This window comes from Bos taurus, chromosome 13 (genome assembly GCF_002263795.3).
Source record: "Bos taurus isolate L1 Dominette 01449 registration number 42190680 breed Hereford chromosome 13, ARS-UCD2.0, whole genome shotgun sequence".
Lineage (NCBI taxonomy): Eukaryota > Metazoa > Chordata > Mammalia > Artiodactyla > Bovidae > Bos > Bos taurus.
Genome location: NC_037340.1, coordinates 45,131,467 through 45,155,609, shown reverse-complemented (window position 1 = coordinate 45,155,609; position 24,143 = coordinate 45,131,467). Strand labels below are relative to the sequence as shown.

Genomic DNA, 24,143 nt, shown 5'->3' with positions numbered 1-24,143 from the left:
TGCCTTGCCACATGGCTTGTGGGGTCTCAGTTCAACCTGGGATTGAACCCAGGTCCTGCACAGTGAAAACCTGGGATCCTAACCACTAGGCTACCACGTGCGTGCTAAGTCACTTCAGTCATGTCTGACTCTTTGTGACTCCGTAGACTGTAGCCCGCCAGGCTCCTTTGTCCATGGGATTCTCCAGTCAAGTACTGGAGTGGGTTGCCATGCCCGCCTTCAGGTGATCTTCCTGACCCAGGGATTGAACCGGTGTCTCCTGCAGCTCCTGCATTGTAGGCAGATTCTTTACTGCTGAGCCACGGGGGAAGCCCACTAGGCTAGCAGGTCCACCATGGTGTCAGTGGATTGCCCAGCAGTGCCGGCAGAGAGAAACACCCATTCAGGTGTCCTGGATGGACAGACAGTCGACACCCCTCAGGGACTGGTCTCACCGGTGTCTGACACAGGGCTTGGTGATTGGACATGGCAGGGTGCTGAGAAGGTGAGGTTGGTAATTGGTCACAGGGACGCCTTCTGAGGACTGTTTGTCCTTCCCACACCTGATTTACTAAAACAGGGAAGCTTTGTGGAGGGCTGTAGTAGCAAAAGCAAGATAAACTTCATTTTAAATTTGTTTTCTGACCTGTGCTGACGTCCTCCCTTTGGTACAAAGGTGAAAACCCCGTGGTATCAGGGAGAAGCCAGTAAGATTAAGCACTGCATCTTATTTTTCAAAAGAGAATTTAAATGTTGAAGTTAGTCAGGGAGTGGTTGTAGGCCCTGAGAAATATGCAGGGGAAACGGCTCAACATGGTCCAGAAGGGCCGAGCAAGGATGTTTATTAGGCTTTTCAGACCATGGGGAAATAAAGCAGCCCCAATTATTTTATTAGAAGCAACACAATCCTCATTTCTTACAAATTGCTCCAAGTTTAAATTTTATCAGAACAGAATCTTAGAAGCCTCCCTTAGAGGTCACTGGCCTCCCCAATCAGAAAGAAGTTATCCTAATGACTGTCTTACATGCACCATGCTTTTAGTAAGCTACTTGAGGATCTGTCACGGCAGGAAGACAGTCTAACAATCCCTTCTTTCTATCACACCTAATTTGCTCACATTTCCCTCTTAGCTGCTCCCTGGGTTTTTCAAGGTTTATTTTTGGTTCCTGTAACAAGTCCAGTCATTCCCTGAGGACCAGGGTTCTAATTTTTGCGAGGGATGAAGAGGTTACTCTCCAAAGACTAAGGCACTTTCTTGGTAGCAGGATGATGGTTCCCATGGAAACAGTTATGGAGGCTGTTTGAATTATGGGGCCTGGCTGCCAAAACAAAACCAAAAGGAAAAGGAAGGAAACTGACTGTGTCTGAAGGTTTACTAAAAACAGCTGTTGGAGTGCCCTGGAACCTGGGGCTGCTCACCCAGGAGACCTCAGACAGCAAACCCAGCCTGGACCCCACTCGTGTGTCACAGAGACGGCCGGTGGAAACTGGCCTTTCCTGTTGCCTTCTGCTTCTGTCCTTTGGACACTTTCTGGAAGGCACCCACCTTTGGGGCCAGTGCCAGGTAGCAGCTCTGCCCTGTGGGCCCCAAGTTCAAGCGGACAGTTGGCCTCTCCACAAACATTTACACAAGAAACCGGGCCCAATGGGCGTTTTTTCCTCTAAGTTTCCTTCCTTCTAGAAGCAGTTATCAGTACAATGGTTTTTAAGTTACAATAAGGGGAAGAGTAGGGCTTACACCCCAGCTTTGCCTTTTACTCGCTTTGTTCCCTTGGCTATTAATATGTTCACTCAGGGGCTAACTCCCTCCCTGGGCTCCCAGGAGGATCAGGTCCCTAAGGCATGGTGGGCACACCCGCCCAGGTGTGCAGAGCACTCAGCCCTGGTCATCACTGAGCCCCAGGCAGCATGGCTCCGCTCAGGGCCCAGTCAGAAGGGGCCACTGGGGCTGCTGAGAAAAGCCCGCCTTGCAGCAGATTAACTGCCCTCGAATAAAAGCCCTGGGGGCTGGGCACTGAGCCTCTCAGACGCCAGGGCTTCCTCTCCCAGGAGCTTGCTAGAAATGGGTGCTCAGGACCTTCCCCAGACCCTGCCCCACGGGGCCTGCTGCAGGCTGAGGGGACAGGTCGGGTTCCCAGGTGATCCTGGGTCAGCCCCTCGGGGCGGGGCTAGCATGAAGGTGGTCCAGCCTCGCGGGCAGGGGTCACCCCAGCTTGTGTTTATTTCACTTGGGGGCCCCCAGGGTCACCTCTGATGGTCTCCCGCTTGCCATTCATCCTGCCCTGTCTCCCCCACTTGCATGTTTTAAAATCTCCCATGTCCTCTTTATTCCTGCCTTTAGAACCCCCGCCACCAGCATCAAGAGGTCTTCAGAAGTGATGGCACTGGGGGGGTGGGCAGGAGTCCGTGTCATTCGTGCTGGCGTCCCGGTGAAGGGCTGGCGGGGCCCCAGCATTTGGCGGTCAGGCTCGATTCCAGGGCCACAGAATGAAGTTCTGGAATCACAGGGTCTGTGGGGAGGGAACAAGGAGGCGCGCTTGTCTGTGGGGTCGAGGCCTGAGGCTGGTGAGATGGGCGGGTGTGAGCGCCCAGCCGGGAGCAGTGGGGCAGCCACATTTAGTGTGCATTTATTTATTTAACATGCATTTATTTGTTTAACATGCATGTATTTGTTTAATGTGGATTTATTTCCAGCGGTTTCAGCTCCATGAACCTGGTAACCTTTCAAAATGGTCACCTTTCAGAGGCAGCAGTCTTATTCCACATTTCCAGACCTGGTTCAAAGAAGTTTGAAAATTTGTAATCGTCTTCTGAGCCAGTTTACCCTCCAAATACATACAAACTTAGTCTCCTTGTCTGTGGAGCGTATCCCTGGGACCCCAGCTGCCTTCACTTGTTGCTTTGTTTACCTACAGCACCGCTTACTCTATGGGCCACCTTCTCCAACACCTTTAGTCCTGATGTTTGACTCTGAAATTTAAATTTACGAAGGATTCAGATTGAAACCTTCGGGGGCCCAGGGGATATGAGTTTTCTGAGACTCAGGGTTCCCTCCTTTCAGAGAGGAATGGTCCTCCTTTCTCACTGTCCTCCTGATGGCTTCACTCATCACCTGGGGTGATGAGACACGAAATCCTGACCTGTTCACGTAGGTCTAGATTATGGTCCATTTCACAGATGGCTGCCCAGAAACGGGGCTTCAGTGGAAAGCAGAATGTGGTTCTGTTGTTCAGTTGCTAAGTCATGTCTGACTCTTTGTGACCCCACGGACTGCAGCACACCAGGCTTCCCTGTCCTTCACCATCTCCCGTAGTTTGCTCAAACTCATGTCCATTGAGTCGATGATGCCATCCAAATGGAGTGTAGCAGTTTTATACAAGGATACTTTGCACTTTTAATTTCCTTTCAGGCTCAGGGGAAATATGAAAAATGGCCTAGATTTTATCTTGGTTAGGTATTACTTATAGTATACTGGTTTAACTTGAGCTTTCTTTTAATAGGATTGTGTGATTTGTTTTGTGTTTAAGGCCACTGATTAAAATTTTATTCGTTAACACTGGCAGTGGGTGATAGTTTCTCCTCCGCAGACCAATGGGCCTCTTCAGGCCTGTTTTCTTTGAATTTGACTACCTATAAGAAAGCATCTCTCCTCTCTGTCGTTCTGCAATTGGATGGAATCACCTGCAGATTCATATCAGATTGAGGTCGCCCATGTCCCGAGTGTGTTTGCAGCAAAATTCAAAACAACCATCCCGGCTCCGTTGTGATGCTCCCTGCAGTCCAGCCTGCGACACAGTGGTCTCTGTACTCCTGTCCCCCACTCCCTTCACTAGTCCTGGGGGTTCACGTCGGGACCACTGTTCACAAGAGGAGCCTTCCGAAGGGGTGCCCAGTTTTCCCACCGTCATGGTTAGTTAACTAGGGCCTCATCAGTAACGACTGTCTGCCTTCCTCTGCAGGCATGAATGCTGCTGTCCGGGCCGTCGTGCGCATGGGGATATACGTGGGGGCCAAGGTGTACTTCATCTATGAGGTCAGTGTCACGTCTTTTCCCACTTTCTCTGCGGGCCTCATGCCTGCCCGGGGCTGCCGACCACAGGCAAGGGGTGACGGGCACACAGGGTACCAGCAGGGCAGCCCAGGTACCAGGAGAGCCTGCTGGGGATGTTGGGGTCACACCCTCTAGTCTAGATGCACGTCTGTGAGATTTGTCTTAGGGAGCAGGGCTCCTAATAAATAAATGAAATAGGGCTCAAAATGCCATTCTGACATCAACTTAGTAGAATAAGGATCTCAAGCTGGTTGTATTTATTCGTAGTTCCCATCCCTATAGATATATTCACTGAAAATACAGCCTGAATGTGAATAGACATTAAGGTAAATGGGAGAAAGCTGCCTCTTTGAACTTTTCATCATAAATGTAAAACCCAGGCTACCTCCCTAGTGTCTGTTTATGCCTTGACTTCAAAACGGAGCTTCTGAAAGCAAACAGCAGGGATGGTTGATTATCCTGCTTTTGAGGTCCTGGCAGCTTAGAAGTAAGTTGTATTTGTCGGGAAGGCAAACCTGTAGCTTCGACCACATGGTTTATTTCAAAAACTATTAGAAAAAATAGCTTATCATTAGTTTTTAAACTTTAAAAATGGAAATTAGAGAATGGTTTTTTAAAATTGCTTAATTCTTCCCAAATCACTGTTAGCATTTTATTCTGATTCCTCCTAGTATTATGTATGTTAAAGACTGGAAGGAAACATTTACATTATTAACATCATAGCAAATGTATTTTTGTGTACTGTATGTTTTATCTGCCACTACGTTGTAACAGTTTTCTGTGTCTATAAAATTCCATCAACCTGATGTCTCATCATTTACCTCGTGTTCTCATGGCACTGAAATACATGTAGATCACCACCCATTTCTCAGCTCTCCTAACACACTGGAGATCCAACCAGTCTTTTCTAAAGGAGATCAGCCCTGGGTGTTCTTTGGAAGGAATGATGCTAAAACTGAAACTCCAGTACTTTGGCCACCTCATGTGAAGAGTTGACTCATTGGAAAAGACTGTGATGCTGGGAGGGATTGGGGGCAGGAGGAGAAGGGGACGACAGAAGATGAGATGGCTGGATGGCATCACCGACTCGATGGACATGACTTTGAGTGAACTCTGGGAGTTGGTGATGGACAGGGAAGCCTGGCGTGCTGTGATTCATGGGGTCGCAAAGAGTCGGACACAACTGAGCAATTGAACTGAACTGAACTGAACTGAACACAGCAAGCCCTAGATTAGTATTTGAAGTCGCTCTATACTTTAAATCATTGCTGTGATCCCAAGATACAGCATCCGGCCAAATTAAAAGGGATGGTTCTCCTACGGGTCCTGCCAAAGTGTTCCTTTGTTCCCGCTCGTACCCACTGACCTTTTGTTTTATTTCGCTTTGGGGTGGGGTTGTGTGCCTTAGAACTTGAGTGTGGGCCCCGCAGCCTGGGCTGACGGTTAAATGTGTCCCGGGGGCAGAGCCCCCTCAGATCTGGCTTTTCTGTTACATGTAATAATGTTGTTTCAGACTCACTGGAGATGAACAGTCCTCCAGCTTCCGGTTCCAGCATGTTCCCCAGGAAGCCTTTGATTGCCTGGCCAGCTGGCCTCCTTGTTTCCTACCTTGGTGGGTGGTAGAGGGGTGCAGTTCCGTCCCTCCTGGCATCTTTAAGACTGCCTTGCCGGGAGGTGAGGGAAGTCAGTTGAGTTACTTCATTGAAGAACCCGAGGGGTTGTGGGCAGTGCACTTCCTCTGTGTCACTTCTCAGTCCCTGGCGGGCCTGGGACAGGAGCTGGTGTGCACGGCAAAGCAGTGATGGGGGGCGAGTCTCACCCCCAGGCTTTGTTGCCTTGGAGATGGTTTTGGGTCCGCCTAGGTCGAGGGGCATCTCGTGAGCCAGGGACGCTGCTCAACATCCCGCGTCCGCAGGGCTTGATCCTGAGGGCCAGTGACACCCTGCCTTCAGCTAGGGGCCGCACTGTGTCTGGTGTCACTGGGATGGTGGGCAGGGGGTGTGTGGATACTGGAACCCACACTGTAACTGGTCAACTTGAAGTCGCCCTTCTCAGGCTAACGGTTTTCGTTGTGTGTTTGTTTCTAATTGGCACCATGTCCCGCGGCTGTGTCTGTATTCAGGGGATATTTTGGTGTATCCAGACGTACACCCACCAGACTTTGCACTTTGCTTAATGAAGGAATTGAGGTACATCAGGTGGCCTGGGGCTCCACACACCTGGGCTTCCTTCAAAGAATGTGTGGAGTCTCTCTGGAGGGGTCTCAACACCCAGAATCCGTGTTCCTCATGGGTAACGGGGTCCTCCTGATGTCGCCCTTGGGCTGAGCTCTTCATGACCTCTCGGGGTCTGGGTGAGGGGGCGCAAGGGCATGGTGGGCCCCTGGGAGCTCAGCATCCTGCCCTCCCTTGGGAGGGCTGTAAGGCCTCCTGAGTCTGAACAGACCCCCTTCACAGGACCAGGGCATTCTGCAGTTCCTCACTCAGGAAGAAGTCAGAGAGAACCCTGGGCAGAGCTGCACTGGTGACTCTGATTCTCATAATAATCACTTTATGGGCATCTCGTCCAGCTGAGTGCTGCCTTTCAGGGTCGGCACTGTGAATGACCAGAACTTGAGGGCCTTACATTCTGGGAGAAAATAGAGAAATAAATAGAAATAGGTGGGTGTGGATGAACCAAAATCTCCTCTTTGGAAGTGATGCCATGCTTCTCATGCCACCCCTCCCCCACCCCAAAAGGAGAGCAATTCTGGTGAACGAGGCCTGTTCTTTCCAGCCCTGTGGAAGGGAGTCCTTGGGGTCAGCCTCCCCTCAGGGCCCACTTGAGACCGGAGTTCTCAGTTGGCCTTGATCCAGGGCCTGGGCACAAATGGTATCAATACCATTCCCCTGAATCCAGTCATCCCTCACTGCAGGTGTGAGGACTGTGCACCTGTAATTCTGAATTCAAAAATCTCTCAAGTTTGCCTGAGTTCATTTGGGCAGCAGTCCTTGATGGGGCTGCCTGTGACAGTGCCCGCTGCCTAGCTTGACTGTCCCAGGATGCGGGTGAGGCCTGTTCATGCTGCCAACAGCACCAGGTGACTGGGACATTTGTACTGCTGCTGAAAACCCCAGCTTCTGAGTCCCGCACATCTCTGACCTGCAGGCTAGGGGGAGCGGTTGAGGGCCCACGTCCGTAGCCAAGTGACGGGAGATCCACATGCTCACCTTCCGGGCCTGTTTCCTCATCCATCACCTTCTGCGCTTGGAAGGACTTTCTGCACAAATCAGGCAGGGGTCATCATGTTCCAGGTGCCACTGACTCTGCTGGTTGTGGCCGGTGCAGAATTGGGGGCTCGGGTGACTCACCTCATGGACCGTCTCAGGACTGTGGACATCCACTGTCTGGGTCATGTCCTGACAGACATGGCTTCCTTCCTGGCTGTAGTACTGTGGGCACCTGCAGGATCCAGGTGTGGGGAGCATGGCTGGGCTGTGTATGGTGGTTAGAGCATCCCTGCCTTAGCCCCCTGGAAGCCAGGACCACCCCCAGTCCACAGCAGTGATAGCCAGAAATGTCTCCAGAAGTCAGCAGTTGTGCCCTGGTTGGGGACCACCGTCCTGTACCCAATGGGGCTCAAATTTAGAGAATGAGTTTGTTTTTTAAAGCATCATTTGGTAACTTATCCAACATATTTTTCCATCCCTAGTTGAGTTTCTAAGTTTAGCTGGAACTTTGGTGGTTGCCAACATCAAAACAGTTAAACAGGTCCACATCAATTATTGAAATGAAGGTGCTTTGGCTTTTTCTTGGGCAGAAAGCATGTGGGAAGTGTATTGACCAGAAAACACTGGTATTTCTGCTGAGGGTCTGGCATGGACATGTTCTGTCTGGCTGCCACCGAGCTTGCTATAAGTCTGAGATGTGTCTACGTGTGGTGCATGCCAGCCCTTGAGCGCTTTCTGGGAGGGATGGGGCGGGGTGTGGATTAACTCATTCTCTCCACCTAGCCCGCTGTAGATTTGTTTGCGTGTTTTCCTTCTTAAGATAGGACTTTTCCTTAGAAACATACAGGTGCCTTCAGCTTCTTGGAGGCAGTGAGGTGCTCAGGGTGGACCGTCCCAGGTCCAGATGGATAAGAAGTGGAGCAGGGAGAGTCCGTATGTTGCCTGCTGCTCTGGTTTTGGCTGTGGAAATGGTCTAGTTGTGTTTCATTTAATATATGAGCTCAAAACAAGATGCTCGTTTTCTCGAAGATGGCTTCCCTGATAGCTCAGTTGGTAAAGAATTCGCCTGCGATGCAGGAGACCCTGGTTCGATTCCTGGGTCAGGAAGACCTGCTGGAGAAGGGATAGGCTACCCATTCCAGTATTCTTGGGCTTCCCTTGTGGCTCAGCTGGTAAAGAATCCACCTGCAATGTGGGAGACCTAGGTTCGATCCCTGGGTTGAGAATATCCCCTGGAGAAGGGAACCCATTGCAGTATTCTGGCCTGGAGAATTCCATGGACTGTATAGTCCAAGGTGTTGCAAAGAGTCAGACTCGACTGAGTGACTTTCACTTTTCCCAAAGATTTCCTGGTGGCTCAGATGGTAAAGAATCAGCCTGCAATTCAGGAGACCTGGGTTTGATCCCTGGGTCGGGAAGGTCCCCTGAAGAAGGGAATGCCTATCCCCTCGTGTATTCTTGCCTGGAGAGTCCCAGAGGAGATGGACAGAGGAGCCTAGAGAGCTATATACAAGGTCACAAGGAGTCAGACATGACTGAGGGACTAACACTTTACCGAAGATTAAAAAAAGTCACCATTCTGGTTATAGCTCTTTAACTATGACTAACGCAAGAGTCTTCCTCTTTAAAGGAACTCTGAGCGGCTTGCCCTGCTCAAGCCCAGCATTTGTGAATATCAGGGTTCACCCATCATCCTCCACATATTGAAGACAAGCTGAAAGTGGAGCTTCACTTAAAGTGGCTAATCTTATTATTACAGACAATACATTCTAAGTGCATTAGGTGAGTCAGGATTTTGGACTAGAAAAGAACAGTGACATCGGAGCAAGACCAGGAATTAATGTTCTCGTCTTGCCGGCCGTCAGAGGAGGTCCAGTGATGACTTTCTCACCAGAGCTCGAGGCCCCTCAGACCAGCTTGGAGTCTGAACTGCACTCACCTGGGGCCTGAGCTTCCCAGCCAGATGTTGTAGGAGCATGAACAAGCTTTAGAGGAGCCTTGTCTCCCTTCCTTGCCTCCCTTTGACACTTTATTTTCTTCTTGGATATGAGAAACTGTCCACTTTCACAGTTTTTCAAGTGAGAATTGTCACGTTGTGACCAAACAGCAACAAAGCTTACTATCCCAGGGGGGACAGGGTGGGCCGACCTGCCCAGAAGCCCAGGCTGAGCTCTGAGCTGGGGGCTCACCCCAAAGGGGATTCGAAGCTGGAGGGAGGGGGACACAGGTGGCTGTGATGGTGTCCCGTGGTCCCGGGCCATGTGGGCACGGCGGATGGTGACGCCGCCACCCGCACAGAGAGCAGGTTAGAAGCTCAGCTTTGGGGACACGCCTGTCCTTTTCTCTCATCCGTGGTCTCTGCCTCTGCCTGCCCCCTCAACAGTTCCCTGAAGGCCAAGGAGGTGACCAGAGTCCCACTGTCTCGTCTCCTTGAGGTTTTTACACTTCCGGTTTCTGCATTTTAACTTCCTTAAAGACAGAACTCCTTAACCACTAACTAAAAACAGCCACAGTGGTGCTGGGAGGAAGGCAGAAGCTTCTTTGGGTGGCTGAGAGGGAGGCAGTGCCGCCTGGCCCTTCGGCCAACGTGCCCCGTGCCAGTTGGTCCAGCTGGCCGGTGACCTGGGGAATGCAGCTGGAAACCCACCTTTTCGGCAGGAGGCTGACTTGTGTCCACCTGGAGTCATGACCCATCACAGCCCTGAGCGTGAAAGGGTTAGTCGCTCGGTCGTCTCCGACTCTTTGTGACCCCATGGACCGTAGCCCACCAGGCTCCTCTGTCCTTGGGATTCTCCAGGCAAGAGTACTGAGTGGGTAGCCATGCCCTCCTCCAGGGGACCTTCCCGACCTGGGGATCGAACTCGGGTGTCCTGCAACGGCAGGCAGATTCTTCACCGTCTGAGCCACGAGGGGCACCTCTGTAACCACATGCTGCTCCCTGCCAGGCTCGAGCAGAATCCTTCGTGTATGACCTGGCTTGAGCGCTGTTGGCATCGCTCCCGCGGCCTCGGACCACCGAGGGCTAGCTCTCATTTTAGTGCTCAAGTTGCAAAAATGATCATGTCTCCCGCTGCTTCCGCCCCACCCACTGATATCACTAATTAAGCATGGAAGTCACTGAGATAAGAGGGCTGGCTTCATCCTGCCATGACTTTTGGTTTACCAGGAACTGTGTATTACGAGCTTTGGCTTAGAAATCTAATATTGAGCCAGAGGGCTCAATAAATCATGTTGGTTTATTATCGGGTTTCAAAAGCACAAAGTGCAGGGCTGTGCCGTGACTGTCGCGTTCCAAGCTGCTGAGAATTTTGGAGTTGATCACATCTCACCGAGGACAAAGCCAAGGGCGTTTTCCCTGAAGCCATGAAGTCAGCAAGCAGGGGTGATGGCTGGTCCTCTGGACTGGAGTGTCCGTGCCTTTAGGACCTGGTGGGGCCTCTCAGGCCCCGGGCCTGGGTGTGGGGAGTGTGTGGTCTCAGGTTCGGCACTGACTCTCCTGTGGATGAATAGAACCGTCGTTCCTGTACCTCTAAAGCCGTCCGCGTGGAGAGCTGTCCCTGCCCACCTCTTTGGCACCCACAGCTGGTCCAGCACCATGGACTTGCTGGCTCTTGAGCAGTTCAGAGCCGACCTGTGTGCTGGCTTTCAAATGCTATACACGAAAAGCTTTATTAACGACGAACTGACTTGGGAAAGCTTCATTCTGTGGGAAACAAACGTGGGTGTTTGCTCGGGACCCCTGGAGAAGCCTCTGAATGTAGGTGGTTACAGTATCTAGGAAATACTTTGAAGCCCGGTAAGCTTTTTAGCAGTTGTTTCCTCTGGTCCTTGAAAGGCTTGCCATTCAAACTGTGTTGCTCCCCAAAGAATCTAGGATTTAGGAAAAGCACTGCCAAGTTGAGAAGACATGAGGACCCACGCAACACTTTTCTTTTAGAAAAGAAGCAGCCTAGCCTGAACAGAACAGAGCATCTTACCTGGCTTCAGTGCAGAATTGGTCTCAAATCTTATGTATAAAAGAAATCAGCTAATTCAGTGGACTACATCACTTCATGGGAAATAGATGGGGAAACAGTGGAAACAGTGTCAGACTTTATTTTTTTGGGCTCCAAAATCACTGCAGATGGTGACTGCAGCCATGAAATTAAAAGACACTTACTCCTTGGGAGGAAAGTTATGACCAACCTAGATAGCATATTGAAAAGCAGAGATATTAGTTTGCCAACAAAGGGTCCGTCTAGTTAAGGCTATGGTTTTTCCTGTGGTCATGTATGGATGTGAGAGTTGGACTGTGAAGAAAGCTGAGCGCTGAAGAATTGATGCTTTTGAACTGTGGTGTTAACAAGACTCTTGAGAATCCCTTGGACTGCAAGGACATCCAACCAGTCCATTCTGAAGGCGATCAGCCCTGGGATTTCTTTGGAAGGAATGATGCTAAAGCTGAAACTCCAGTACTTTGGCCACTTCATGCGAAGAGTTGACTCATTGGAAAAGACTCTGATGCTGGGAGGGATTGGGGGCAGGAGGAGAAGGGGAGGACAGAGGATGGTGGGAAGGCATCACCGACTCTATGGACATGAGTTTGGGTGAACTCTGGGAGTTGGTGATGGACAGGGAGACCTGGCGTGCTGTGATTCATGGGGTCGCAAAGAGTCGGACATGACTGAGCAACTGAACTGAGTGACTGACAAATAGAAGGGACTATTAGACATCTTCTCTTTAAGAGTAGTCAGAAAAATGAAGGCCAAGTTGCCACCAGGTAGAGTTAAAATACCAGTAACTTTCCTTCACCTTCATCTTTGTCTTCAATTTGTATACTTATTGCAAATAGCTTTTCTTTTTTTTTTTTTTAAGTTTTATTAAGGTGCAATCAATACACAAAAGACTCTAGATAGTAAATATCTAAAATTTGAGTCTGGGCTTATGCAAACACAAGTGATACCATCCCCACACCAAAGAAATTATACCTTCAAGAAAATAAGATAAATTAAAAATACACTTTTAGGGACTTCCTTAGCAGTCCAGTGGTTAGGACTCTGCCCTTCCACTGCAGGGGGCACAGGTTCAAGCCCTGGTCAGAGAACCAAAATCTGGCAAGCATACAGGCATGACCAAAAAATAACTTTTTTAAAAGCCAACTTTGTGGTAGCCCAAGACTGGAATTTCGCTCCGGGTCTTTAAACAGCACTCATGAGATTTCTTTTAAGAGAAAACCACCCAGGTGACCAGCTCTTACACTATGAGAACAGATTTAACAGATGCTTACAAATACTCCTATGTGTAGGACCATCTCCTGCAGACTGTGCCTGTTTTGTTGAAACTGATCTGACAGTGAGTTAAGGTGGCTTCAGAGCCTCGGACGTGATTGGTGTGGGACTGGATCAGACAGCTGAGGGTCTCCTGGGTCATCTTATGACCAGCACCAACGAGATGGTGTTACTTTTGGTCCAAAACTAAGCGAGCTTCAAAGGTTTTACAGTTTGTTTTTCTTGTGTGAGTCAGAGAACTGGCTCGGAAAGGCAGATTCCAAAAGAGAGTTGTAGAAAATATTTCGGGCTCTGGCTACGTTGGAATAAGTATTCAACGTTGTAAGGAGACTTGAAAAAGCTCATCAGAACTGATAAATTAGAGTAACGTCTGTGTAAAACTAGTCCTCCTGTCTCAGTAACATCTTCCATGTTAGCAAAAGACAATTTAAAACCGCAGTAGGTAGTTCTTCTTCAGATGTTCCACGGGCCTAACAAGTTTGCAGTTAACAGGGTGAGTCACTTCCTACGGCCCAGCCCATGGGCGCAGTGAGAGGGTTGGAGAGCAACACTTGCAAGCTCATCCCCTATTCCTTAGTCACTTTCTTTCTTGTGTGTATCTAGGCTGCACAAAATAACCAGACTCTTTCTGGAGAACATTTTACGTCTCAGAATAAGTGTTATGGTCTGTAGAACGGTTTTCCATGTTCTTACTCTAGGAGCAGAAGGATTTGCAGATTTTTTTAAAAATTAAATCTGTATTTAAATTCTCAGAAATCATCAACTCCCAACAGGGTAGTTTTCAGCAGCACATTACCAAAGTGTTGGAGCTTCAGCTTTAGCATCAGTCCTTCCAATGAATATTCAGGACTGATTTCCTTTAGGATTGACTGGTTAGATCTCCTTGCAGTCCAGGGGACTCTCAAGAGTCTTCTCCAGCACCACAGTTAGAAAGCATCAGTTCTTCAGCACTCAGCCTTCTTTGTGGTCCAGCTCTCACATCCATACATGACTACTGGAAAAACCAAACCATAGCCTTTTACCGACCTTTCCCATCTATCACCTATCAATTACCTCCTACCTAGCTCGCCTGTCACCTGCCGTCTGTAATCTATCCACCATCTGCTAGCTGCCTGTCTGTCCTCTGTTTTTCATATTCTGTGGAAACAAGCTCCCTGGAGTCCCTTAGAAGGGGAGAGGGCCTGGTTTTTCATCTGCTCCTGGAGCAGCAGGGTGCCCTGCAGGACAGCGCCTGCCTCAGGTAGCTGACATACCAGGACACAACTGAAATAGCACCTCTGATAAGCACTCCCTCTCCTTGAGAAGGCCTGGATCACATCACACTCAGGCTTATCACCCTCGCCTTCCAGGGTGACAGCTGCCCTGGGCTCAGGGCTTTCAATGGAGCAGGCTAAAAATGTACACCCTCTGTGGTTTCCAGAAAGAAAGAAGGGAGATGGGGACAAAAAGATAAAAGTGATCCTTGGAGTTGGCCCGAGATGTGTCTGGAGGAAATGCCACTTCTTCAGCGTGAAGGCAGGGCTGTGGGTACCCCTGACCCAGCCTGTCCTGAGGCCGAGGGAGCATCGTCGTGTGTGTAACCCTAGACTAGAAACATACGTGGAGGTGTATGTGTATTTATGTACAGTATTGATGTATAATGTGCTATATATAATGTGTGTAATTATACTGTCTATGATGAAATGAAAGTGTTAGTCGCTCAGTCGTGTCCGACTCTTTGCGACCCCATGGACTGTGGCCCACAGGCTCCTCTGTCCATGGAATTCTCCAAGCACAGATACTGGAGTGGGTTGCCATTCTTTCTCCAGGGGATAGAAATCCACAACAATAATTATTATAAACTTTTCTAAACAGCCAATACCTTTTCCTTTTCAGGGGTAAAATGCCCTGGAAAGTGAGTCACGTAGACAGAGGTGCACGTGAACATTTCCATCGTGGTTGATCTTATATATTCTGTGGGGAAAATGGGCTGCATTTAGAGTTGAAAAGTCACTGTCTCTGGTCTTCCGGCCAAACGTTCATGGCTGTCCAGACCTGCTTGCGGCCTCCCTCGGGGTCGTGAGCTGGCACCAGCCCCAAGGTGAGGCGGATGGGGGTGGGTGGCATTAGCTGTGCCTTCAGACCCTGTTCCCGTGCCTGGAGAGTTGCGGGTTATCCGGTGGCTGGAGGCCCTCCCGGGTTACCGAGCGGATGTGTTCCTGTACTCCGTGTGGTCGACACCACTGTTCTCAGCAAGTGTGTGTGGAATCACCAGTGGTGTTGGGGTCATTCCGTCCCTTTTCAATGTCTCGGGAGCCAGCGGACAGCAGGCAGAATGCCCTGTCTCTGCAGCAGCCTGGATTAGTCTGGGCAGCATTCTCGTTACTGGAGATGACATTTGAGGGGCCCTCTCACAGTTCTGCACCTGGGAAGGGCATTAGCAGCCTGGATTAGTCTGGGCAGCATCCTCGTTACTGGAGATGACATTTGAGGGGCCCTCTCACAGTTCTGCACCTGGGAAGAGCATTTGAGGGGCCGTCTCACAGTTCTGCACCTGGGAAGGGCATTAGCATCACCCCTGTAACTCAGGTCACGCTGTCTCCTGAGCTCCAGGCCCCTAGAGACTCGGCTCCATTGTCGCTGGCGTTTCTGTTTTACATCACTCATGGATCGGTTAATGTGTCAACTCAGTTGAACCTGGCCTTAACGCTGTCCTTTCCTCCTCAGGGCTACCAGGGCATGGTGGACGGTGGCAGCAACATTGTGGAAGCCGACTGGGAGAGCGTGTCCAGCATCCTGCAAGTGGTACGTGCTGCGCTCGTCCCGCTCGGTTCTCTGAGTTCCCTCTGGTCTGAAACCTCTCCTGCTTGTGTTCCAGGAGCACTTAAAACAGGTGAATGTGCTGCCTGGCATCATGGAAAGAATATGTTCTTAATTTTCCATTTAATTTTTTTTTGACAAAAGCTTTGCACACTGAGGAATTATTCTTACAAGAACAAGTTGTGTTTGATGGCGAGTGGTACTTATGGGGGATCTTTTTTTTTTTTTAAGAGCAGATCAGTGTTGAGACAGTTTTGGTTTGTTGGTGCTGCGTGTTTAGTGGTGCATCTCTTTGCCTGTTGGGTTTGGGGTGCCATTTGGCATCAGTGACCGTGGCCTGGGAAGGCCCCTGACCAGCAGCCTCTGAGGGCTTTGGCTTTAGTGGGGACACAGCATCTCCCCTGACTCAGGGCTGACTTCTTTGGCATGTGCAACGATGAGGTAATTCCGACTGCAGGCGAAACAGCTCTTACACGGAATTGTAAAGAAGCCTGCCCGAATATGTCACGCCCAATAAATTCCAGGAACAATGCAGCTCAGTGAAGGCTCCAAGTCTTTTAAGAAATAAAGAGATTATGTGGAAAGAATGGGCTTCATGGCAAGTGTTTTACTTGCGGTTTGATCTTTTGAAATGTTTGTGTTAATATTAATCTGTGTCTTGAGTTTTTTAGAATTTTTATTGGCACACAGTTGTTCTACAGTGTTGTGCTTCTGCTGTGCAAAGTGAATCAGTTATAGTATGTATACACGGACCCCCTCTCTTTGGGGTTTCCTTCTCATTCAGGTCACCAAGAGCACTGAGTAGAGTTCTCTGTGTTATACAGTAGGTTCTCAATAGTTACTTTAAACATGGTATCAGTATCGTATATGTGTCAATCCCAGTCTCCCAGTTCATCTCCCCCTCCCTCACCGTAATCATAAGTTTGTTCACCACACCTTGTCCTATTTCTGCCTTGCAAATAAGTTCATCTGTATCATTTTTCTAGATTCCTTGTATAAGCAATACTGTATTTGTTTTTCTCTTTCTGACCTCACTCTGTAATACAATCTCTAGGTCCATCCACTTGTCTGCAGATCACATTATTTCATTGCAGCTTATGGCTGACTATATTCCATTGTATATATGTACCACATCTTTATCCATTCTTCTGTAGATGGACATTTAGGTTGCTGCAATGAAAATCAGGCATGTGTCTCTTTGTGAATTAATATCTTTTCCCCAAATAACGCCTAGTTGTGGGATTGCCCTATCGCACGGAAACTCTGTTTTTCATTTCTTCAGAAACGTCCAGAATGCTTTCCACGGTGGCTGCACCCGCTTACACCCCACCGGGAGTGTAGACAGACCCCCATCCCCCAGGCCCTCTGCAGCACTTATTCTCTGTAGATCTCTTTGGTGCCGGCAGTCCTGAAAGGTGTGAATGGCACCTCACTGTAGTTTCCATTTGCGGATGTGGAGTATCTTACCATGCTCTTTTTATTTGGTGAGTATCATTGGCTTCCTTCTCCTTCTCCAGGAGAAGGAAATGGCAACCCACTCCAGTGTTCTTGCCTGGAGAATCCCAGGGACGGGGGAGCCTGGTGGGCTGCCGTCTATGGCGTTGCACAGAGTCGGACATGACTGAAGCAACGTATCAGCAGCAGCAGCATTGGCTTATTGGAAGTCAGCCCTGTTGTGATCTTTTCTGATGATTTTCTCCAGGAAATATATTGAACACAGGTCTCATTTCCAGCCTCGATGATTCTTGAACATGGAGACCCCAGCAGTGCCTATTTTCAAGGTGTTGTTACAAACAGCGGTCACAAGGCGGCAGCATTTCTCCACGCCCAACGCTGGTTTCTCAGGAAGCTGACCTTAGGGAAACTCCTGTTCCTGGCCTTCCCTTAGAGTGAATATGTCAGAGGAAACACCCAAGGCTGTGTCTCCTGACTTCTCTCCCTTACCCTTTGTCCCCTGAACACCTCCCCATTCCTGCAACAGCAGTCTGGGGAGGGTGCTGTCATCCGTGGGTTGGGGGGGCCCTCAGGAAGGAGGCTGGAGGTGGGAACCCCACCGGCAGAGCCATGGAGCCCAGGGGACTGTCCAGAGCACCTGCAGCCCTGAGGCCGCCCCTTCCTGTGGGGGCAGGAGGCCTGGACTCTGCAGGAGGGACCGCCCCCCGCATCTGAGACTGCAGCTCGTGCAGAGTGTCCACTGGGGAGGGCTTATGGGCCAGCATGTCGTCATGTCGTCCCGCTCCCTCAGCCCAGGACGGTCCAGCCTGGGGACCCAAGTGCTCGGGCTCCAGGGGTGTGACCCCAGCCCGGGTCACCAAGGCCTGAGGGGGCAGAGCCTGCGTTTCTCTTTTTTTTCCTTTTTTCATGTTAATGTTTGTTCTGAATGGGGGTATATAGGTGATCTACAATGTTGTATGGCTTGTTTTTTAAGGTGTACAGTAACTTGATTCACTTGTACACAGTTATGTACGTATTATTCTGGGTCTCTTCCCATGTCTGTTATTACAGACTGTTGAGTAGGGTTACTTGTACTGATCAGTCGGTTTTTGCTGACTAACATAAACACACTAGTATTTATAAAATGATCTCAACCTAACTTCTTCCTGGCCAGCACCTTTTCCTTTTAGCAGCCATAGGTTGCTTTTGTAAGTCTGTGAGGCTGCTTCTGTTTTGTGAAGAAGTCACTTGTGTCTGAGTTTTGATGTAACCGGGAGTGTACACGGCGTATGACTTTCCCTGTCTCTGTGACTTCACTTAGTGTGATCAGCTCTACTTCCTTTCTCGTGGCTGGGCGTGGCAATATTTCATCTCTTCCTTGGGGCTGAGTACATTGCATTCTGTATCTGTACCCCATCTCGTGTGTCTGTTCGTCTGTCCTTCGGCACTTAGGTTGCTTCCCTTACTTGGCTGTCGTACATAGTGCTGCCATGATCACTGGGGCCCAGGTGCCTTGGTCTGGATCTCGCCCCAGCCTGGGAAAGCTGGATCACAAAGGACTTCGGTGCTCAGCTTTCTAAAGACCTTCCCTGCGGTCCCCGAAGTACAGGCACTGATTTACCTTCCCACCAGCAGTGTAGAAGGGTTTCCCTAATCCACACCCTCTTTTGCAGATTTTTTGTGATAGCCGTTCTGACAGGTGTAAAGTGATACCTCATTGGACTTTTGACTTGCATTTCTCGAATAATCAGTGATGCTGACCGTCTTTTCCCCGCCTTTATGGCCATCTGTGTGCCTTCTTGGCAGAAATGTCCCTTTAGATCTTTGGTCCATTTGTCTTTGCATATTGTTTTTGTTGTTACTGAGTTGCATCAACTGTTTGTATGTGCTGGAGACAAATTCTTTGGGGGTAATATCCTTTTGCAAATATTTTTTTCCCAGTTTGATGGTTGTCTTTCTTATGGTTTCCTTCCTGTGCAAACTCTTTGAAGGGTAATTAGGTCCTGTATGTTGATTTTTGTTTTATTTTCATGATTCTGAGTTGTGGATCCATAAAGAACTTGCTGCCATAAATTTCAAAGTGTGTGCTGCCTGTATTTTTCTCAAGACTTCTTATCGGATCCTTACATTTAGATCTTTCATCTATTCCAAGTTAATTATCGCATGCAGCATTAAGGGATCCTCGCATTTCATCCTGTTTGTAACTGTTTAAGGACCTGCACACTGTCCGCCCTTTGGCGCTTCCCAGTGTAGGTTCCCAGCTTCCTCGTAGATGGGCTCTGTTTCCTCCACACCTTCTGCAGCAGCTCTTCTTGGCAGGCTTTTTGCCAATGGCCATTCTGACCCGTGTGAGGTGATGCCTTGTTGTAATTTTGATGTGCGTTTCTCAAAAATTTTAAACGATGTTGAAATCTTTTCTTGTGATTTTTTTTTTAAACAGTGTGAGTGGCCCTTACCTCTTGTGGTTGGCGTCTTGAAGGTTTGCCCTGTGTGAATTCTATTTCGGTGACTACCCCCAGGACGTTTGTGGAGGGCAGGTGGTATTTTTTTTAACTAACAGCCCCTTGAGGTAAAAGTAACTCAGTGGTGTCTGACTGTTTGCAAGCCCATGGACCGTAGCCTGCCAGGTTCCTCTGTCCATGGAATTCTAAAGGCAAGAATACTGAGTGGCTTGCCATTTGCTTCTCCAGGGGATCTTCCCGACCCAGGGATCCAACGTGGATCTCCTGCTTTGCAGGCAGATTCTTCACCATCTGAGCCATCAGGGAAGCCTACTATTAACAGACATTTCTAAGTATAAAGACAGGTCAACTTAAAAAGTATCAGCAGATACATGCTTGACTTTATCTTATCATCAATAGTACATTAGAATATGTAATAAATCCATGCACCTTTTCCAAAGGAATACCCGAGACAGAAGTAGCAATAAAGTTATGACAGTCATTAATCAGGTGAAATAATTTGGATGAAGCATCTCTCTCTCTGAGAGATGGGGACTGGGCAAGCCCCTCAGGCCTCACTAAGAGCCCATCTGCACGGGTTTTGAAGTTGTTGTTACCAGGTGGCAGTATCTTCATTTTTATATTCTGTTAGAGTAGGGTTGATTTCCAATGTAGTGTTGGTTTTAGGTGGTACAGGACCTTCATTTAGTAATCATAGATAGACCTGTGTCTAGTACTCTTGCCTGGAGAATCCCATGGATGGAGGAGCCTGGTGGGCTGCAGTCCATGGGGTCGCTAAGAGTCGGACGCGACTGAGTGACTTAGCTTTCACTTTTCACTTTCATGCATTGGAGAAGGCAGTGGCAACTCAATCCAGTGTTCTTGCCTGGAGAATCCCAGGGATGGTAGAGCCTGGTGGCCTGCCGTCTATGGGGTTGCACGGAGTCGGACACGACTGAAGCGCCTTAGCAGCAGCGGCAGCAGCAGCAGACCTGTGTCTGTTCTCTATGGGGTTCTTTTCCCATGTAGGTTGTATTGTGTTTAGTACAGTTCCCTGTGCTCTGCAGTAGGTCGTCTTTGATCATCTATTTGATACATAGTATGTGTATGTGTGAATCTTAACCTCCTAGTTTATCCCTGCACCTAGGTTTTTATTAATAACCATAAGTCTGTTTTCTAATGCTGTCTTTCTGTGTAAGTTAGTGCTCTTGCGTGGATTTATTCATTTCCCCTGTAAAAGACAGGATGCTTGTCCTGCTCTGGGTCACATCAGCTCACATGGACATATGTACATGTACTCATCCCTCAGTTGATTCTTGCTTCTGCTAATGGCATTTTCCTCATTTATATGACTAAGCGTACTCTATGGTGCAGAGGTTGCACTTAGACTTCATTTTTCCGTTGCTGGACCTGTTGGTGGATTCAGTGTCTTGGCTCTTGTAAAGAGTGCTGCCCTGAAGACAGGGTGCACGTGTCATTTTGCATGGCAATTTCTTGTATCTAAGCCCAGGGCTGGGATTACTGGCTCCTGTAGGTTTTCTTAAGGAACCTACATGCTGTTCTCATAAAGGCTGCACGTGTTTACACCCCACGAAGAGTGGAGGTGGATTCTCCGTTCCCCCAGGCCCTCTGCAGCATTTGTTCTCTGTAGATCTTTTTAGTGATGGCCCTTCTGACAGATGTGAGGTGAATCCTCATTGTGGTTTTCAGTTGCATTTCTGTGTTGATAACTGAGGGGGGTGGAATCTTACCATGCTCTTTTTATTTGTGTGAGCACAGTTTACCTCTTGACATTGGCTTCTTGAAAACCAGCCCTGTTGTGAAATCTTTTCTGATAATTTACCCAGGGCATTTGTTGAGGGCAGGTGTTCTTTCCAGCCCCAAGGCCTCTAGAACATTAAGAGCCCAGCAGGGCCTATTTTCCAGAGAAGGCAATGGCACCCCACTCCACTACTCTTGCCTGGAGAATCCCATGGGCAGAGGAGCCTGGTGGGCTGCAGTCCATGGGGTCACCAAGAGTCGGACACGACTGAGCAACTTCACTTTCACTTTTCACTTTTATGCATTAGAGAAGGAAATGGCAACCCACTCCAGTGTTCTTGCCTTGAGAATACCAGGGACGGGGGAGCCTGGTGGGCTGCCATCTATGGGGTCTCACGGGGTCGGACACGACTGAAGTGACTTAGCAGCAGCCCCAGCAGCAGGGCCTATTTTCAAGGTGTTGTTACAAAAAGGGCCACAAGGCGGCAGCATTTCTCCATGCCCAACTCTGGTTTCTCAGGAAGCTGACCCGGTCAGTTTAGAGTTGAATGTGTCAGAGGAAACAGCCAAGGCTGTGTCTCCTCACTTCTCCCCCTTACCTTTTGTCCCCTGAAAACCTCCCCATTCCTGCAACAGCAGTCTGGAGAGGGTTCTGTCATCTGTGGGTTGCGGGGGGGCCCTCAAGAAGGAGGCTGGAGGTGGGAACCCCACCAGCAGAGCCATGGAGCCCAGGGGACTGTCCAGAGCTCCTGCAACCCTGAGCCCACCCCTTCCTGTGGGGGCAGGAGGCCTGGACTCTGCAGCTCATGCAGAGGGTCCATTGGGGAGGGCTTGTGGGCCAGCATGTTGTCCCGCTCCCTCAGCCCAGGACGGTCCAGCCTGGGGACCCAAGTGTTTGGACTCCAGGGGTGTGACCCCAGCCTGGGTCACCAAGGCCTGAGGGGGACAGAGCCAGCATTTATTTCTTCTTTTACTGTTAGTTTGAATGGGAGTATATAGGTGATTTACCATGTGGTGTGGTTTTTTCAGATGTACAGCCACTTGATTCACTTGTACTTAGTTTTATATATATATATATGTTTTTCTGGTTCTCTTCCCATATCAGTTATTGCTGAGTGTTTTATAGGGTTCCTGCACTATACAGTTGGGTTTTTTTGATTAATACATACACACCATTATTTATCAAATAACATTCACCTGCTAGTTTCTCCCTGCCCACCACCTTTCCTTCTTGATAACCATACGTCTGTGAGGCTGGTTCTGCTTTCTGAAGGAGTTCATTTGTCACCGTTTTAGAGTCCACTTGGTCGTGGTACCTTGGAGTTTTGTCTTTCTGATTCTCACTTCACTTAGTACGATGATCCTGAGATTGCACGTGCTCCTGCAGATGGCATGCTTTCGCTCTTTTTCATGGCTGAGTCATGTTCCGTTATGTACATGTATCACTTGTTTTTATCTCCTCATCCGTTCATGGAAGTTTGTTTACTTCCCTGTCTTCACTGTTGTAAAGCTGCTGCTGTGCCTGTCTGGGTGTATGGTTTTCTCCAAGTCTGGTTTTTTCCTCATATGCTCTTAAGAGTGGGACAGCCAGATCACAGGGCAGCTCTGTTTGTTTATATTAATGCCTTCTAAATGCACTTCCATATTGCTGTTACCAGCTACATCCACCAGCATCATTGAAGGGTCCGCTGTTCTTATCCGACAGTGTACTTCTGCGGATTTTTAATAGTGTCCTTTTCCATTTCTCTGAGGTGATACCTCATTGTCGTTTTGATCTTCTCATCTCTGATAATTTCCCATATCGAGCCATTCCTCATGTGCTTTAACATTGGGAACTGTATGTAGCTGATATTTTTTTCTTGACAGTTTGCCCTGTTTTTAATTATTTTTGATCAGTTACCCCTGGATTTTTTGAGGGCAGGTGTTACTTAGAGCACAGCAGTCCTTCTTTGTGGATATTAAGTGTCCCTAAGCAGTAATTTTTTGGTTGCTCCTGTGGGGAATGGCCAGAACTCAGATTTCTATCTCTCTGGCACTTGTGGTGAGCCCAACTAAGAAGGGGAGCCTTGTTACCTAGGGCTGCTGGACACGGGGTTTCTCTGGCCATGGCTTGTGACTGGCCCTGGCCCACCTTAGGCTCAGAGAGTGTGCAGGGTCCCCCCCGCCCCCCACGGGATGGCCGTCATCTTCTTGTGGACTTCTCTCTGCTCCGTGCGTTTAGCTCATGGCTGCATCCTTGTTTCCCTGCCTCACTCTGTCCCCCGTGGGAGTGGTCCTCCATCTTTAGCCATTTAATTCCAGTTCGGAGCTAAAAATGGAAAGACTCCAAACTTCCACGGTTGGTCAACTGAAAAGATGAAAGGTGGGAAATCTACACCAAGTCCTGTGTTTATACCCAGCACGCACGTGTTCAGGGGTCTGTACAGTTGGGAGGAGACAGATAAACAGGTTGTTTTCTCTTCCAGGGAGGGACCATCATTGGCAGTGCCCGCTGCCAGGACTTCCGTACTCGGGAAGGCCGCCTGAAGGCCGCATGTAACTTGGTTCAGCTGGGCATCACCAGCCTGTGTGTGATCGGCGGGGACGGCAGTCTCACCGGGGCCCACATCTTCCAGACGGAGTGGAGCGGGCTGCTGGAGGAGCTGGCCCGCGACGGTGCGTCTCTGCCGCCCACCCCTCCCCATCAGCGCTCCCACTGCTGACATCCTGCCCCATGAACTGTCTGCACGTGCTTGTTGCTGGCGGTGCTGCAGACCTCAAAGCTGCCACCGCAGGACTCAGATTTGTGGCTCAGACAATAACAAAAGTGATTATAAGAATAACATTTATTCCAACATCCTACGTGCCAGGCACGGCTCCACTTTGACCCTGGTGGTTTTGTGCCCGCTCAGGATAACCATCTGGAGCTTCTGTGCCGATTCCCGCTTTACAGAGGAGGGTCAGGGGCTCACGGTGAAGCCACCTGGCCACGAGAGTGGCCCCGCTCACACCAGCCCTCAGACACCTGCGGCTGCCCCTGCCAGCTCCCCTGGGGTCCCTCCAGCCACTGGTACGAGACTTGGTCCTTTATCACCTCCAAAGCTGTGTAGGAAAGGATTTTTAAGAATCCTATATATCCTGTGATTTTTATCTTTTAAATGTGTTTTATATAATTCCAATTTAATGTAAAATATGACCAGTGGAAGCAAACTGAAGTAATAT

The 24,143-nt window shown here is 49.2% G+C and overlaps 1 protein-coding gene across 4 annotated transcripts in view; it reads left to right on the top strand.

Annotated features, from left to right (window-relative positions):
• Window positions 1-24,143, top strand: part of PFKP (phosphofructokinase, platelet) — a 52,927-nt gene that overhangs the window by 5,192 nt on the left and 23,592 nt on the right. For all 4 annotated transcript variants that reach the window (NM_001193220.3, XM_059892487.1, XM_025000417.2 and 1 more), the window contains exons 2-4: window positions 3,940-4,013; window positions 15,214-15,291; window positions 23,408-23,597. In NM_001193220.3, coding sequence (NP_001180149.2) covers window positions 3,940-4,013; window positions 15,214-15,291; window positions 23,408-23,597 — 342 coding nt within the window. The remainder of the gene's footprint in view (window positions 1-3,939; window positions 4,014-15,213; window positions 15,292-23,407; window positions 23,598-24,143) is intronic.